The 18,509-nt window shown below is 40.9% G+C and overlaps 1 protein-coding gene across 5 annotated transcripts in view; it reads right to left on the reverse strand.

The window, feature by feature from the left end:
- wnk1b (WNK lysine deficient protein kinase 1b) overlaps nucleotides 1-17,441 on the reverse strand; it is a 58,981-nt gene extending 41,540 nt beyond the window's left edge. For all 5 annotated transcript variants that reach the window (XM_079455247.1, XM_079455248.1, XM_079455246.1 and 2 more), the window contains exons 1-2: nucleotides 16,786-17,441; nucleotides 14,540-15,760 (exon numbers count right to left, since the gene is read on the reverse strand). In XM_079455247.1, the coding sequence (XP_079311373.1) occupies nucleotides 14,540-15,289 (750 nt within the window). In that variant the 5' untranslated portion in view covers nucleotides 15,290-15,760; nucleotides 16,786-17,441. The remainder of the gene's footprint in view (nucleotides 1-14,539; nucleotides 15,761-16,785) is intronic.
- Between the last annotated feature and the right edge of the window lie 1,068 nt (nucleotides 17,442-18,509).

Genomic DNA, 18,509 nt, shown 5'->3' on the forward strand with positions numbered 1-18,509 from the left:
CACTGCAGCATTCGAGTATTCAACCCATTTAAAAGAGAGCTAAAATAAGGTTTTGAGACACAAAGAAAGTGTGCAAAGAAATAGTTTGTAACTTTGTTACATTATAGCCAACATATTACGAAATAAAGCAAAAATGTAACATTTGATGAAGGGAGGCAACACCCTGATATTTGCAGTCTCTGACTCATAAGACCATTGGGTGAAATCCTAAAAGCAACGGTGGGTCCAAATTTTTGTTCGGAGCTCTATGACCCACTCCTGTTACGCTGTGACTATGGTTAAACAAATCCACATGACAATTCCTCACTAACAAATTAATTTTTCTACAGCACACTAACCCTTGATTCGTGAGGGGTTACGTCAAGCAAAATAAATTTAGCAGATTGACTTGTGGCAAACAGAAGAGCTGACCAAATAAACTGGGATTCTTAATGTAAGACATTTTGGGCTCACCCGGTGACAGCCATTATGCGAGAGCTTATGTACATAAGGGCTGTACCGACGGTCAAAAAATACCGGCAATTACTCATCTCTCAACCTCGTTCTTTTCACGTCATGTCAAAGTATAATAAACAAAGTAATAAAATATTGCAAACTCACTATGAAGATATCTAACTCTAGCCAGAACAGTCTGGAATCCCATCAAGCTGTTGGATCTTAATGTTAGGAATATGGTTTATAATACGATGCGTTAGCAAGATCTTACATAGAGAAGGTTGAAGCAAGTCACAGAAAAGACTAACAAAACTCCTTAAATAGTCCTAAGGTCCTTAATGCACACAACTGCAAACTCAAGAAGTTAAAGGCTAAGTTCACCAAAAATCAGATTTGTGCGATTTTTACCTCACCTACATGACATTAAACATGTTTTGAGACCTCCCGGCATCTTCGAAACACAAATAAAGATATTTTAGGTGACATCCGAGAGATTTCCAGGCCTCCTCATAGACATAATGGTTATAGTTTTTCTCAAGGTCCAGAAAAGCACTAAAGACATTGTTAAAATAAATTTGTAGCGATTAGAACGCTTTATGTGCGAAAAACAAAACTTTATGACTAAACGATATGACTCATCTGTCTTGTCAGTGTATAGCGTGCGTTCACAAGAGCACCCAAAATATCTTTATTTGTGTTCCGAAGACGCAGGGAGGTCTTAAAACATGTTTAATGTCATGTGGGTGAGCAAAAAAGGAAAAAAAAATCACACAAATTAGATTTTTGAATGAACTTAGCCTTTAACCACAAAGACAACAAACCAGTAGACAACACTCCATTTCCAGCATGGCGTAACGAAACATTTTGGTTTAGTTTGCAATAAAAAGGGATTTAAAAGACAGGCAGAAATCACCATGAGTGTGGAAATGTGAGTCACATAGAAGAGGCCAACCCAAGAGCAAACAGCCATTCAGAACAATGACACAATAACAAGTTACTGCAGAGGAAATGACACGTCAGCCCGTCTTTCATTGACAAAAGGGAATGAGGCAAGATTTACATTTTGGGACATAACAAACATTTTAATTATTGGGTAACTTTACAATATATCAAAGTTAATAACAAAACATTTTTCTAACAGATGACCTACTATAAACATGACTTATGCTTTGAGTAATCCCTCATGACCTGCAACACATACAGTTTTTATGGCAGCAAAATTTATGAATAGCATTGCACGATCGTAAAACTTGGGTGTGAATTCTGAGGGCCAAGTCAGGAGGGATGAATATGATCTCAGGTCCATACATCACACAGACCCGGTTTCTGCTGGAATCTACATTTGTCTACATTCATAACAGATGGCACCTTAGATAACTTTTCCCTTGTCAGTGTTGTGGCATAAGTCATGTAAGACAAGGAGGACATGAAAGCAGCCACAGATATGTTTGGGGGACACAATGTTGGGCATTAATCTATCGGGAATGAACAGAAGACGACACCTGTTCGGCAACAATCATATACAAAAGGGCCAAGTCAGCACCTTTCTGTGGCTTCCCAAGATGCTTTGAAATGTACTTCTGTTACCAGCTAATGAAGACATTCCAGCTCATAAGACCTGCTTAATGAGTTTAAAATAAAAACTGTCCGTTATCTCCAAATAATGCCTGATAATCACAGCATGATTGTGTCTCAATATCACCGATCGTCACTGTCGCCTCAATATGAACTTTGTTGTACTGAGGGAGGGGGCGGACAAAGTTAATAAGACATGTGGCGAAGAACTTTATGGGGAGAGGGCTGTTTGTCGATATGAGGGAAAAAAGACAAGTACAGGCACCGTTCTCTTGCCTGCTGTGGCGGTGACAGTAATATATACCATTATAACAATATCACTGAACATGGCCATCTCACCTGAGTGCTTTTATGAACGCCGAGCAGATCTCAAGCAATTAGCTTTATGAGGACCTGTGCGATCAGCCTTTAGAGAAAGATCAAATATAAAGATCCGCTGTAAGTTCCTATAGTAACAGTGGTTAATTTTATATCCATGATACAATGCAAATTAAACAAATGGAAATATTCGGGCTGATCAAGGCAGGCAATGGAAAAACAATTCAATTTTTTTTAATGATGCGGGAGTGGCGGGTTATGTAGCCTATATCACATCACAATAGAGATTTTGGGTTATCCTCGAAAATTTAGGGCAGCGACAATTAAAGATGCTGCAGACATCTAACACATGACTAATGAATCAGTTTAAACAAACAGCACGTGGCTCAGGCAGTGCTGTGAATACAGTTACAGAAACTACAACAACATGTTCCACCTTCAGTATGTAAAAATGTTAACCGTGCAATTTGATGTTTTGTCAAACATGTATGGGAAAACCAGAAAGGCTGACATACAGTACATAGTATATCCATCTCCTTGACGAGCAAGGCAGTAGGTCTGGGCTGTATTACGGAATATGCCCTTTCTGCAGAATAAAATGTCAACCGTAAGATTTATATTTTCTGTGCATTACGCACAATGTAAATAAGTATGTGTGGTTTACTCGGCGCTCTGCAAGTTGGGCATTATTATGAAAAACAAGTTAATTAAGTCACCCATAACAAATCAAATATTATTTTGAGCTTCTTTCAGTCTGTAGTTCTGATTCATGTCAGTGCGGCACTTTCTTACCGACAAAGCTCATGCAGGGGTGGCAGGGATCTGCGCGTGCGGCGCCTTCTCTCTCATGTCAATGCTACGTTCTTTTTCGAGTATTTTCTAAGTCAGATCGCTCTTTAAAGCTGTTAATAGTTTCAAGTTTAACTTTAGGAACAAGTAAGAGAGTGAAGTGCTCACGGTTAGAGGGCACCGTGAGTCATACATGTCATATACATGTTCTTTCATTGTTTGTGCATTCATACTTAATTGTTATACGTATTGTCTACCTCCCTACTGCATACATATGGTATAGCCAGAAGATAAATATAAATAAATAATATCTGATTATCAGAACTGAATCTGATATCTTTAGCGCATTTTCATAACTTGCCCACATTTATAAACAAAATCAACAAATTAAATAGACCAATTCTTTCTTAGATTTAAGATATATAATTATAATGGAAGATTTTTAACGAGAAATATATTGTTACTGTGAAACAAAATTAGACAATATTAAATTGATTATATGAATATTAATACGATTTTTAGTCACTCCCCCCCACCCCTAGAACGCAGTTCCAAAAAAACTAACTAGGTTTTCCCAGGTCACAAAAACATGGGATGAAAGGCAAGTGGAAACAGAAGAGAGCAAATACGGTGGCATTTCACTGAGGCTTCTGGATCACCGTGAAATCACATGCTTATGAAACAAGCCAGGCAAAACAAATCATATTTATAGCTCCTCATTGCAAGGCAAATAAAACAGATTTAACAGCGCAGACAACACAGAACTGAATAAACAGACAAGAGGCGTGAAATTATGTCAAAAAGTGAAGAATGATCAAAGTAAAGGCTGCAATCGCAGGGCTTTGATATAGAGATGCTGAATAACTATTCATGAGACCTTAGGGAGACATGCAGCTTGAACATCCTTGAATGAGGAATGTTATGACGTTGAGATCACTTGGAAGTGCTAGGTGACCTGATAAGCCTGTAAAAACGCTCCCCTGAAACCTGTGACTCATAAATATGACCTCAAATGTTTAGGCTGGACATTAAAACTTAAACTCCTGCCAACATGGTAGGGCTGTGCCGAAAATATCTTATTGCGATTTTTCTGACATATATAGCGATTTTGATTCGATTTGCGATTTAATGTTTGTAAAGTCAAGTTTCAGCTCAGTATTCTCTATAGTGTGCACATATTACATGTATAGATTGATTTATTCATCAAGTATTTGGGAAAAAAAATAATTAGTACAAAATGGGTGAACGGTGTCGTTTTATCCAAGTGAAATAGTGAATTTTTGTTTTGTTTTAAATACGCATCCAGGAGCGAGTGAACAACCACACTCTTCTAAAAAGGGAATAGCGAACATGCATCATAAATGACTTTGACATTGTTGGTAAGATTAAATGAGTGTAATGAAAATCCATAGAAGGGAAGGAAGGAGGCGGGAACCCACGAAACTTTTATAAAACATAAACACACACTTAACACATGTCCCGGCCCAGTCCTCTCTCCTTAACAGTCCTGCCGCTTGTCCTCTTAAGCTCCGGATCTCCTCCGTGCCCCATCTCACGGCTCGTCCCATCTTCCTCACCACAATGAGCAATATAACAATTGTAACATATGAATGTATCATTTCCTTTCTCTAGTGAAAGCAGAAACGATTGGAATGGCCCTCTAGAGATGCGCTCGCCAGACGCGATCACAGAGAGGCCGTCATTCTCTGGCGCAGACTCGCTGCTTAGTTCCCATTCTAGCCAATGTTTTACATCACGATTGTGATTCGACTAATCGCACAGCCCTAGTGTAAATTCACAAATAATGTAAAGTGTAAAGCCTGCTCTGTTGAAATGGTGCAAGATGCCAGCTGTGGGCTGATTCAGCACTTGCATGAAAAACATGTGACAAGAAATTTCAACCACAGAACACACTTTTGTCTTTTCACTCGGGCTAAAAAGAGTAAAGGCCATTTGGCTAAGGCAGGGGGTGAAAACCCCTGGGTCTCCCTGACCTGACCTTTTGTTGCCTATCCATAGACGTTTAGGCCTGACGCCACAAGGAACATGATAGGCCCTGGGCCTCTCCTTTACCCCTCACACACACTTTCAGCCAATCAGTCAGGCACTATGCCATGCAACCACACATGCTGCTGGTTAGGGCAGGGCTACCTCCTGGGACAGGACAATAGCAGTATCAGACCCCTGGTAGGACGCCCTTAACTAGTCTGCAGACTTGGTTTCTGCCCAAAAAAGGAACATGACGGGTAATTGAAGTCCGCTGTGATCCATCACTTGAGAAAGTTTAGGTAAAAACACATGTGGAAAAGTGACGGTTGCAAGATGACTATTATAAAACAGAAGTGCCTGAAGGGGTTTCTTCCCCTATGCAAAAAAAAGCTTCTAGAGAATCAGCATTCCACTAATCTCTGAGAGAAAGAGAGAGAGCATGTACAGACATTTGTTATGGATATTAAGATAGAAAAAGCGAAAAACGACAGAGTATTTATACTCTATACGATGAATAGTCTAACTTTTTCTCGAGAAAGAATAATCCGATCCGACCAAATCTCCCACTGTCCCTTTTATTGGAAAATTCTGTGGTAGGAGCCAGTGTGTTTTAGAAGCTCAATCTTCTATTAAGATTATAGCCTGTGTGTTGTGTTTAGGGCTGAACTCTAAAAAAGAGTTTCTGAGATTATGGTCTGCGCTTGTAATTGCGCGCTGTGCTGTACAATAGGATCTCACGGCCCTGGTTTGTGCTGCTCTGTAGTTTAGTTGTCAAAAATGACCCATAAAAGCATGGGCCAATAATTGTATCGCAACCACACACAGTCAAAAAGATGAACCCAATGTCCATGCTAGAAACTTTTCAAAGCATCGATGGTGAAATAATAAAAAAGAACATGATCTTATTTATGAATTGTTCTAATCGGCATACATATAAATATAACTAAACATTTGTTAAACTATTGTTTTAACACTATCATCAAGAACTCAATATGTCTACTTCAGACAAGGCTAACTTGTTGATCTTGTTTGTCAAAAAAGGTTGGGATAATTTGCGTAAAGTAAGAAAACGCTTACCATGTGTATCACAGAACATACTGTTAAAATGTTAACAAAAGCTTGAAGGGCTACCCATGTGTCCCACATTGGAGAAACAACAACAATAGTTCTTGCACTGCCCCGATGCATTATGTCTTTTCTTTGAACAACGGGACTTTTATAAAGCTCTACCCTGATGCTCACGAGATTGAAAACTTCACATCCTGGGAACACAAGGCCAACAATTTCCCTCAACAGGATGATAATTTACACAGAAGAGGATGACTTCAATAGGTATCGGACACAATACGGACGTGGAGTGAAACGGACAGGTTGGAGAGGGCTCAAGTGTCTGTCACTCTGATTAGAAGGCAAGCATCCAAATGGGCGATGGGGGAAAGATCATCAGGAGGGACCCCTCAGCTGGGGTGAGGTGTGTGATGATGAAAGCAGCAGGTTTAATGTGACAGTGCTACATTCCTCGCGGCCACACAAGATAGCTGTGTCCAGCATTGGGTCTAGATTCATGGAGTTCATATAGGGATTTGTCTGAACATCACGTGGACTGGATTCACATGGAAGAGGGGTTTCCTGCCGCATGAAAGGCAATATGCAACATCTATTCCTTGGATTTAATTAAACTTTTAGAGGTCATGGGAGAGAATGGATGGTTGTTTTTCTACCGCCATTCAAGAAAAAAAACAGGCCAAGAAAACAAGGCAAGAATAATTTCTATCTCTGATGATAAAAAGTTAATGTCTGTATCCTAGAAAAAAAGAAATACTGTAACTAAACTATAAAAAATAAATATGACCAACTAGTAGTGAAATGTTCATAATTTATCAAAATCGGAGAAACAAAATGAGCAAAATCTTTAGCCCTTTAACACCTCTATGTGATCTGTATGCAATGAAGGCTTTCTAACACACCTGGAAAAAATCTGAAATTAAACTAAAAAAAATTAACCAAAGCACTAGCAGATCTATTTTAGTCTTCGGTGTCACAGCTTTCAAATATCACCTTTATTTTAATACCGTATGTAAGAAAGATGAGATGAGTTGCATTCAGTTTTACACTGCCAAAGCATATTCAAGTAATTTTTTGTTTGTTTCACCATCTGTTCTTTGACTTACTTTGATTCGAAATTAAGGCAGACATCTATGGCAAACACATCATCATGCAAAAACAAATGTTTTTGGTAACCAACTGGTCTAACACCTTGAAATGTTTACTAAGACTACAAAGCTGGCTAAACTGCTCTCTCTGGCCTGGAGAGAATGCATGACAAAGAGTAATAGTGGAGAGAGTGCAGGTTGGATAAATGCCCTGAGCTGGCACCCAATGCCCAGGGTGTTTCTTAGGGCCCATACAGGGAAAGCAGAACCGAGCATTCAACCGAGCAGAGCATGGTTCAGAAGAGTAAATGAACGACTCAAAACGTAAATCAGGCACTGCTGACACTGTTGTCCTACATGAGAGTTATTTATAGAAGCGGAGACAGAGCGATACAGAGATAGAGTCAAAGACAGAGACGTTCCCAAATTTCCAGAGACATCTAAATAAATGCACAGAAGTAAGGGAGGGAATGAAATCTTGCAGGGAACAAGATAAAGTTTTGAGTAGACATCAATTCCTCTTTATCCTTGAATGGGAACATTGATAACAACTGCTGCCTCAAAGAACATAAGATAAGCAAGCTGTTTGGATGCTTGATGTTAACATGCTAAACTTGTGACTTCCAAGCAGCAATAGTTGGGTCTGGATATTGTCATCATCCTCCTGTAATAAGGAAAGTGCACATATGTGGGTGAAAAATGCATCTGAAATCAACCTGATGTGAAATAAATCACATTCACACACCCACTCATAGAAGATGATTTCTCAAAGCGTGAAGACAGAGGCCTGACGGGTTTAGGTGAATCATCGCATTTAGCTGCTTTAGCTGTCGTCTGGATGAATCAGTGTAAATTTCACAAGAGTCTTCAAGACCTTCTTTTAAACAATGCATTGTCACTTTACAGATCTATTAAACTGACAACACTTTTGTCTACAAAAACTATTCGAACAGATTGCTACATGACGAGATCCTTCCTTCAGGCATCACCTGAAGGGCTATCATTCATCAAAGCCAGTTGTGTCGGAGACATTTCGTTTCTGACTGTTGTCACCATTTGCTCAACTATGCAGAGAGTCCACACAAATGGAAAGAAAAGCTCATTTGTATTGAATTTTTTGAACCCTTGGTGATAACCATAGCCTGTATAAAGAATGGACATAGTGTCCGTGACGTCACCCATAGGTTTCTGATGAGCCGTTTTGAAGCTTAAAGTGGCAGTCACTATCTTAGCAGCGCGTCACATTGGATAATCGAAATGTGCAAAGAGGCGGGAAGTTGTTGGAGCTGAATACACTTGTCACTCAAGTGGCCACGCACCCCTAATTTGCAGAATTCTAAGGCTTAATATTTTAATATTTTAAAGTTAAATTCACCATCCTCACAGTTGTCATGAAGGGTAAAATTAGCTAAATAGACCAAAATAATTTTTTGTAAAAGCTGCTGTAAAGTTGCCCATTTTACCATGGGGCTTAATGAGATTCTGCTCTCTTTTTGAGTCAGTCTCTAGCAGCCACTCAATGAATTGCAGTTTAAGTCACTTCCTTGTTGGCTTCACGAGATCGGAAGGATGGTCATTCATTGTATGAATAAGGGGAAGGATCAATGTGACAAGTGGAAATATTTGACTTTTTGACAGAGAGAAATCATTTTATAGCTTTTAGAAATTTTGCTATGCAAAGTATAAGCAATAAAACTTGGAAAAAACAAGCAGGTAACACAAAAAAGCAGTCTTTGCCCACCAGCGTGACCACAGACAGTTCGCAATGCGCCTGCAACACGTTGGGGAGGAAGTTCTATGGAGACAGGTCTAACACAGTTTTAAACCTGGAGTACAGTAAGTAGGTTTGTGAAACTGGCTCATACATATCAGGTATCACATTTAGAAAACATGACATGACAAAATGACAGAATAAGGCTGGAAGTGAACAAAGCAATTTACAGTTAAAGAATGTATAGCCTCTTGGTCTAAAAAGAGATGTATAACCATGCCTCTGATAAGTGAGATTTATTTTTAAGGGCTTGAAAGCAAAACGGAAAAGGGAAGCAAGCATTTCTGACCCGTGTAGGACGAAAGCCACAGTGTTTTTAAGGCCCAAAGTGAGCTTCCTCATCAGACGTGTTACACACAGGAAGCTGTACGCTTCCTTTTCCTTTCTGATGACAAAAATGCAAAGAGAGAACACACAGCAGCAAGGCAACAGAATGTAAGAGAGTAGTAGAGACAAAGCAAGATGCCTCGCCAACCGAGGTGCAGATTCCAGGCCGTCTATTAATAGATGTTGCTTGACTATGCAGAATTCTTAAAGGAAGAAATTTAATAGACTGGGTACAGTACAGTATCAACCTCTTCTGTTAAACCACTCCATCTACAAAACCCATCTCAGGAACAGTTTGCTGATCATCATCAGCGCCACATCAAAATTAATACCTTTTATATCCTTTATGAAAAGCAACTCTCGTCTTTAACCCCACGTACTCTTGCTGTTGTCTGCAAAACTGGGGTCACAGTCAGGTCACCATCACGTGGTAACGTCCAGTATGGCAGGAATCAGCCACCTGACTGCCACATTCCACATCGAAGAGACAGAAAAAACGACTGGAAGGGATGCAATGTTTTAGGGTGGGTGAGAACAAGGAAAGGAATGGCACTTACAGAGCAACGTTCACGGATGCTGGGGCCACACAAAAGATAATCGGGTCGATTTCTCCCCTTTCGACAGTCCTATGTAAAGTCCCGATGATCTGAAAGAAATCAAACTAGATTCCACAGAATCCCTAATGTTTCCCTAGAACCCTAAGGAGGATAAATGGCACCCTCCAGCCACATTATAGCAGAAGATGAGGTACACACAGTCTATAGCCTGCTTGCCTTCGGGGGCAAGAGGGTCAGACCTGTTCCGTAATGACTCCACTTGAAACAGCTGTGTCAGAAAGTTTCAAGATAGGAAACATATCAGAGCTGTGCAGTGACCTCCAAAACCATAGAGTGATAGGACAGGGTCGTGACCTGAGATTATGCCACAGTTTTGGGATTTTATTCCTGAAGCTTATCTTAGAGCTGAAACATTCTCTCCCGGGGCAACATGGCTCCACGTCATTACTCAGAACTGTCTGCCCCTGTTCTGACCGTGGAGTGGAATGACAGCGGCAGATGAGGTGTTGCTATTTATAGCTTGCGAACAGGGGAAGAAACTTAAACAGTGGAATAAACTAGAGCTGATCTCTACCGAGTATTTCTAAAACCTGGGGGGGCATCAGGCAGCACAGGCTGATAAAGCCAACAAATATTTTAAGATCTGTACATCTTTTAGGCAAATTCCACCAAATTCAGCTGAACTCTGGGAGGAGAGGACGTCCTACTTTTTACCCACAGTAGGGGGTTGAACACATGATGTAACGGACCTTGACAGCACAGTCAGCCAAATAAACACCCGTTCTCGAAGATGGAGATCAGGCTTCACCTACAGCGCTAATTTTATGTAGACGTGACAGTGCTAACGTATGTTTGAGTCTGACATTTAGCAGAAGCAGCATGCCACGGATCTAATGAAACATTGTCCATTCCTGCATTTCAAGGGTAAAAAACTAGTTACACCACAATTTGGGAAAAATCAGCATGTTCTCCGATGATACTGGTTAGATCAAATAACAAATCACATGTCTGTAACTTATCTAGACATCATACTTAGCTTTTTACTTCATAAATGCAAAGTAGGACATTAGTAGGAAAGGGAGAAAAGTTGAGAGGTTATGAGATGGAGTAGAGAGATTAACTTTAGGCCCAGCTTTCACACTGAGTACTAGTCTAAAGTTTGGGTTTCTGAGATTCTGAAAAGAGTAATGAAGGTAAATAATTATATTTCAATTTCAAAAAATAAAGTTTGGCAAAAAAATCTGTAACGGTTACTTTCTATCACTGTTCAGAAGAACAGTTCTGCACTTTCAGGCAAGTGCGGCCAATTCTTACTACGGCCAAAATTCTTCCATTCAGACTGGTGGACTAAACCCAATGTTCTTTTTCAGGTTTGGGGTAAGGCAGACAAAACCAGAGAGAGTCCGCATTGAATCGGATCCCCCCTCCTTTTAAGTTTTTGTCCTCTCTATAAGCTGACGTCCTGCCACAAGAATTTGAAGAATGCAAACGCTAAACAGCTTTAGAAAAGTGGGAGGAGGTGCTACTGTAGATCCGATCAGTCCACCACGAGGGCAGCCTCTGAGAGGATCCTCACGCTAGTCAGCATTTACTGATTTCCAAATTTAGCATTTGCTACAACATTGGTTCTTTAGCACCACCAAATATTACTACATAACTACAAAAATGACAGCCAATGAAACAATTGGGGTACGTGTGTTGAGGTAAGCAGCGACATATAAGGAATTTACTGACCTCCCATTGTGGCCTTTAACACACTTATGCTAACTACAAAAACATAGCGATGTCACAAAGAGATAATGGAGCAAATCTCATTTTCCATATATGCTACTGTATTGACAGTGAGGAAACCTGTTGGATTACAGATGAGAACCATGCCCCTGAGGGTTATGGGGTATAACAAGCCTTGGCAGGCCAAAAACTCCCTGTATTTCAAAGGCAGACAAGAAGCCAAGATTCGACTTTTTTCTGAAGGGAGACTTACTTTTTGTTATCTCAATATCTAGATATGCGCTTTTAAGTGAACCACCATTAGACATGCCTGTAATTGTCATAATAAATTTCACTGATCTTCAAAGAAAGACTCATTAGTGCATACAATTTTACACATGTTCAGCTTTAGCGGGACATAAAACTAGAGGCTATGGTCAATAAATTAAACTTTGTCCAAAACACTGAATAATATTATATGTTAATTGTAGAGGGGAAACATACTATTTAAGTTTACAGTATGCATCCCATGAAAGTGTGGTGTACTAAATATGGAGTAAAAAGGTTCACGAATGTAGTGAGAAGTGAAAGCGGCACTTAAGAATGACAAGCACATCTCTTTCAAAAAAGAGCTCAAGAGTCACAGAGCTTTAGCAAAATTCTAACCAAAATTATCTTGAAAAAATACCAGATTCACTGCAAGTAGAGATAAAACACAAAGCACAAAGTACAAATGAAACCTAAAGCCAATCAGATAGCGTCTTCCAAAGCTCTCAGTAAATTTCCATTTAAAATGACATCTCTTTCCTTCTAGCACGTGGATAAACACACACTGGCATGTACTGCAAATGAGGAAGGAGATCAGCGCTCGCTAATGAAGGAAGTTCTGCTCCTGTCCTTTGTCTTTTATGAAATGGATTTCAACAATGAAGAGGGAAATGGTTATGGCTGGGATCCATGGGATTGGATTTCTTCCACAACTGTTCTCCTCACATCCTCTACATTATTCACAGATGACGAAACTCTCTGGGGCATGTCTCTTTTAAACCGGCCGAGGTTACAGTACCTCCCTCACGAATTCCTACACTGGGATATTTCGCAGCTAGTACCACATGACGATAAGGCTGATGGTGCGACAGCCGTATTGTTTTAAATAGTTTACAGTCAAACAACTGCAGTCTGAATCATAGTGTACATTTGTGTGGGGAGTCAATGTATGGACATAGGACGGCAGCATGTGTTTAGACGGCTATTTGTAAGTGGTTTCCATTCCTCACGACTGTTATGTGCTGGAAAAGGTGTAATGAGCCAAGTGGAAGTGGAGAAGTGCATGTTAACCGGGTTACGTACCATCAGGGCACTAAAAGCATATTAGGACGACACACAGTCAAAAAGGAAAGCAGCCAGAAACTCATATGCCTGGGAAACAGAATAGGAGGCAAAAGAGAGCAAGAAGATACTTGAATCAACTTCAAAGTAAGAATAGAAAAAGACATATGTTGGTCTAGTGTAGGTTAATGTATTCAAACACGGATATTACAGTAGTGTAACTGAACAAATCACAAGACAGACAAAGCGCTGAATATGTAAAAATTGTGAACGTTAAACAGCAGACTGATAGAAGGAAACGTGAGTCAATTTAACAATTCCAGGGTGATTTCAAATGGAAGCAAATTCAGCTCTAGAGAAAATAAAGCATTTTGGACATCCTCTTAACAAAGCTGATGACATAATCTCCCACATTCAAAGAAAGTTCAATTTACTGATGGTCAGAAAGACTTTAAAAACTACAAAAGCATTTTAAAAATGGGGAGAGAGAAAGACAGGGAGAGACACAAAGCAGGCCTCGCTGATCTCCTTGCAGCTCTGCCTCTCGTCCAACCATATCCCCCCTCTCATTGCTTCTCTTTCCGCGACCTTCCTTTGTCAAAGTAACCTGGGGGTTTCCATTGGCTGGACCTCTGCTCTCGACTGACCCCTGAATTACTCTGGATCGCCCTATAGGCCTTGATCGATCTTTAAAAGCACCCCCTCCTTTCCCTTCTTTAAAGTACCCATACCTTATCATGAAGCTACTTTGCTTTGACCAGTGCACAACAGCCCAACCCTCTCATCCAGATGGTATGAACGTGATGTTACTGTTGTTACATTCCACAGTCTTCAACCCACCCTCAAAGCATATTTCACACACTTTCATTTCAGTGTGCTTTGACATGTTTAAGTGCTTAGGGGAAATTACTAATACAGTCTAATATGCCTCTGGCCGTCGGGGATAGCTGTTTAGTTTATGATGGAGCATCTTTACCAGGCAACTAACAGCAATACCTGCGTTTAAGTTATACTCCCTCCAGGACAGGTCCACGCAGAGTTAAAAACCTGTAACCAAGACACAGAGACTGTCTTGTGATATTTAAGGGAAACACTCAGGCAGCAAGCCATCTGGGTAATGGGATCCAACTGAGTTTAATTTGCCAAGTCCAAATTTGTCAGATGTAGATGCTTTAATAGTGCAGGTGTTAAAACGTCTGGCCTAGTGTGACCCAATAGAAGAATCTTTCTAGCTAGGAACATACAAAAAGTATTTACAAAAGGACTGATCACTGTACCAAATATTCACACCAGCCTTTGCATATTTGTTAAAAGTATGCCTCTGGACTAACCAGTAGCTTCCCCTTAAATCTTCTTCAGCAACCTAGATTCTGTTGAGGAACCAAATGAACCACAACAACAAAACAAACACTCAAAGGTGACTTCCTATTGTAACTTTAGCATCCATTTTTAATTGATCTTTCACTTTTGTGTTTAACCAAATAATTTCGGTCCACCATGAGACAACAAGAAACACAGTCAATAAGCAACAGGCATCCACAGTGAATATAAAATGCCAAACGGTTCATAAAACTGTTGCGTCTTACCTGCAGTTCACACCATGCGACTTCCACTGTCGTTTCAGTATCCAATCCCTTGTAGACCGTTTTGAAGGAGCCACGTCCAATCTCTATATCGAATTTGAGAAAACGTCCGTCTGGCGAAGTGCCTACAGCTTTCGTCTCCACTTCTTCTATGTCATCCTGGACCTTTTTCTCAGCCTCCCTCTGTTCAGCCTCAGCACGAGCTTTTGCCACCCCTTTCTCCTCTTCCTCACGTTTGTCTGCCTCGTTTCTTTCCCGCTCTTGTTCGCCAACATCGCAGACCTCCGTCTCTGCAGTCCCAAGGACCTCACTCTGTCTCACACCCACATCCTGCACAGATGGGCTCTGTCCCTCCACTGTCACATCAACCCCAGCGCATCTTCCTCCACGACCCATGTCCTCTGCATGCTCTTCCTCCACAACCCCTGAAACACCCACCCGGGCATCACTGGTTACGTCAGGGGTCGAAAAAAGGCCAGCCGGCACGACGAACTGCTCGCGGTCCGAGGGCGAGGTGAGGATGCAGGCCTTGCTTGGCAGGTCGAGTGCCGTGGCATTGGAGTCACAGATGACGCTGCGCCTAAAAAATCTGTGCTCGGCCGTCTTCAGGTCTTTATCCATTGTGTGGCGGCGCTTTCTGACCTCAGTGTCTAGTTTCTCACTCACAAGCGAGTCCGAACCGGAGCCATTCACATTCTTTGGTGGTGGAGGGGCCAGGAAGGTCACCACCTTGTCGGGATTTTCTGACGACATGTCTCCAAGAACGAAAACAAAAGTACACTGAAAAGTATAAATAAATTACAACGAAGAAACTCAAATGTAAACTTTTCGTGGAAATTTCCTGTTCCAAACAAACTCCTGACTGTGGCACAGAAATGCGATGAAAAAAATAAAAGCTCACGTAAGCCACAGAGTTGGAGAGCCCCCTCTGTGGGGTATTCCTTATTAACAGTTACTCTTGCAGTGTATGGGGCCAAGGCCCAGGAGAGGAGGTGTTCTTTTATAAATGTAAAAGAACAAGACACAGTCACAGAAAAGCAAGCACTGACGACTGTGACAGACAGAAACTGTCAAATCCAGTTCATCCATCCTGCAGTGACCCTGGGACAGCTGTCATTGGGCAAAAGGGACCGCAAGAGGGAAAGGGCAGGGGCCTGTAGATTGCTTAGACCACCAGAGAGTGCAGGAAACCTGGCAGCGAACCCAAACCCAGGTCCAGATTTACTGCAAGAGATGAGAAGACAAAAAACAGACTCAATTGCATGCCCAAACTTAGATCACCCTTGTATACATGACCCCTCCATCGGCCCAAATTAACTTTTTTAGAGAAGAAGAGAGGAATTATATTCAGATCAAATGTCTATAGGAGTCTATTAATGGTTAAAATGAGAAACAATATAAAACAGCCTTATTGTGAACCTTAGCATATAGGTATATTGTAAATATAAACATATTAGCAACATCCACACACATGCTATACAAAAGAATAAAATGCAAACGTATGAATAAATGTTGGCTCACATCAAACAAGTGTTAGCATTTACAAAAGCTCAAAAAAATGGTTTAATGGCATACTATCATCATGAAGCAGTTAAACGCTTCTCAAAAGCTTTCAGCTAACGTCAGATACAGTAACGTTAGTTATTCCCAGGTGTAAGTGTCGAGCTCTCGGCTTTCCAACACTCCTCCACCAGGCCTACTCTCGAGTCAACGGGTTTGTCTTCATACTTAAAATAAATTAAATTCGTCAGTCAAATTAAATTATAAAAGAAATACTTCATGTAATACTACTAGCATGTCGGCGTCGCGAGACAGATCGCCTTGGTTACGCGGGGTGGTCAACTGAGATTTTCTCGCGACAAAATGACCAACTCGAGTTTGTCGTCATTTTGTTAATATCGGTGACGATTTGTCACACAAAACATTTATTGACAACAACCGAGTCGAGAAATGGAAAGTTACCATTTTATTAGCCTATACCGCTCTCGAGCACAAATACCGCGCGCGTGTTAAAGAGCTTTACCGAAGAGCGTGTGGAAATACCGCGTCGGAATACACATAACGTACGTTAACCTCCTTTTGTGACAATTTAGGCGAAGTTCTCTTGTTTTATGTGCTACGATAACGTTAGAAGTTATTACCGGACGCCTGTCAAACCTGTAATAAATCTCTGACAGTGTGCAGCTGAGCTTCACAGCCAAGTAACGTTATAAACATTTAGGGTGCGATGAAAAACAGACGAGCGTTACCTTTCGTATCTTGATATCCATTCCACGCTCCTCCGGTGTAGACAAAGCGTGCGGTTAAGCGAATTATTTACAAGACGAACGAATAGTTATATACAGAAAATTATGAAATTGAATCGTCCACCATGTTTAATCCCGCAGATGTAGTACAACTACGCGTTCACGGCACTGTTTGCGCCGCAGGCCAAGTTCAATACGGGGCTGTTGAATCCAACGCGGTGCAGCGATCCTAACGAAATCGGTATCCGGCGTAACGACGTTTCCCTTGATGAGACATGCTGACAACGTGCGGTTCCGGTCGACTGCGCGCCGTTCCGCAGCAAACCCCCGATTTTCCTGCTTTCGCGCGAACAATGCAACAACATCCACTGCGGCTGGCGTCCGCTTCTGTCGAGCCGGGCTGGCACGAGATTCTCGATCAGGAATCGAATCGTTATCCTAATGCAGCGGTCGGAAAATGGCAGCTCTTCGGCTCCGTATCCGGTATGATCGCGGGTCTAGACGAAATAAAGGTCGCTGTGTGACTGCTGCTCTCGGTTTGGGTGCTGTTGTTAAGACTCCAGTTTGTCACGTTGGTTTTAGTTACGAGGCTGCTGCTGTCTACCCTGTACCCTCCCACTGAATACTGACAGCCGAGCCAGACTGCAGCCTTCTTAAACGGCCTGAAGGGGTCGCTGTTTCGACGCTTAGTTCAGTACTAAAGGATGATCTTAGTTCTCTTTTGCATGGGCGCGATAGTTCTGTTTATAATCGTTTATTGTTAGTTTTCCCCGTTAATGTTTTGTATTTATTTCGTGTGTAGGACAGCCCGAGCTACTGGAGTCAGCTGCCACAGGGTGATGATGACGTCACAAGTACTCCGATCGATGCCCGGTTTCACAGACGAGGCTTAAGACTATTTCCGGATTAAAATGAACGCTTGAGCCGTCTTTACTGAAAATAAATTGCCCTGACATATGCTAAAATGTGTCTTTGCCATATTTTGGTCTAAAGATGCAAAGCGGGGATGTTTTAACTAAGGCATTTTATTAAAAGAGACTTATAAAAGAGAGATATTTTGAACAGTTCTGGGGCACCTTTGACTTCCCTTTAATTTTCCTACTATGGCAGTCAATGATGTCACAGAATTGAACATTCTTACAAAAGATCTTTCTCTGTGTTCATCAGAACAACGTAATTTGTACAGGTATGAAATAACACGAGGGTGAGCAAATGATGACAGAATTTTCATTTTAGGGTGAACTGTACCTTTAAGGGTTAGAGATTTTTCGTCAAGCTAAACCTTGTCTGTGAAACTGGGCCTAAATGTTGTTTATGTGTTTTAGGGGATGAAAACACGTTAAATTCAAATAAAAAAGTAAAATGTAATATGTTTTTAAACAAGGGTCAATCTATGAAAGGGTCTGACTCAGGACATTATGTACTTGCCAGCTCTACAATGTTTAGGCCTACATATGTTTGTACATTACTGTTAACATTTTGCTGTTTTATTAATCATAATCGCTTTATAATTGTTTTACAGTTTAAATATTGATGAAAAAGTATGGCAACATAGTTGGTGTGCATTTTTGATCTAGTAAGGTAAACATGTTTTTTGCAAATGTCACCAGACTATTTCACAGCAACAGGTGGTGCTCTGTAATGCATGTCAGTTGCACATTCTCTTATCTAAATATTTATTAAGACCTGTTTCAAGTTGCACTGCAGCACAGATGCCAGTATATCTT

The sequence above is a fragment of the Barbatula barbatula genome (assembly GCF_947034865.1).
Source record: "Barbatula barbatula genome assembly, chromosome: 4".
In the NCBI taxonomy this organism is placed as follows: Eukaryota; Metazoa; Chordata; class Actinopteri; order Cypriniformes; family Nemacheilidae; genus Barbatula; species Barbatula barbatula.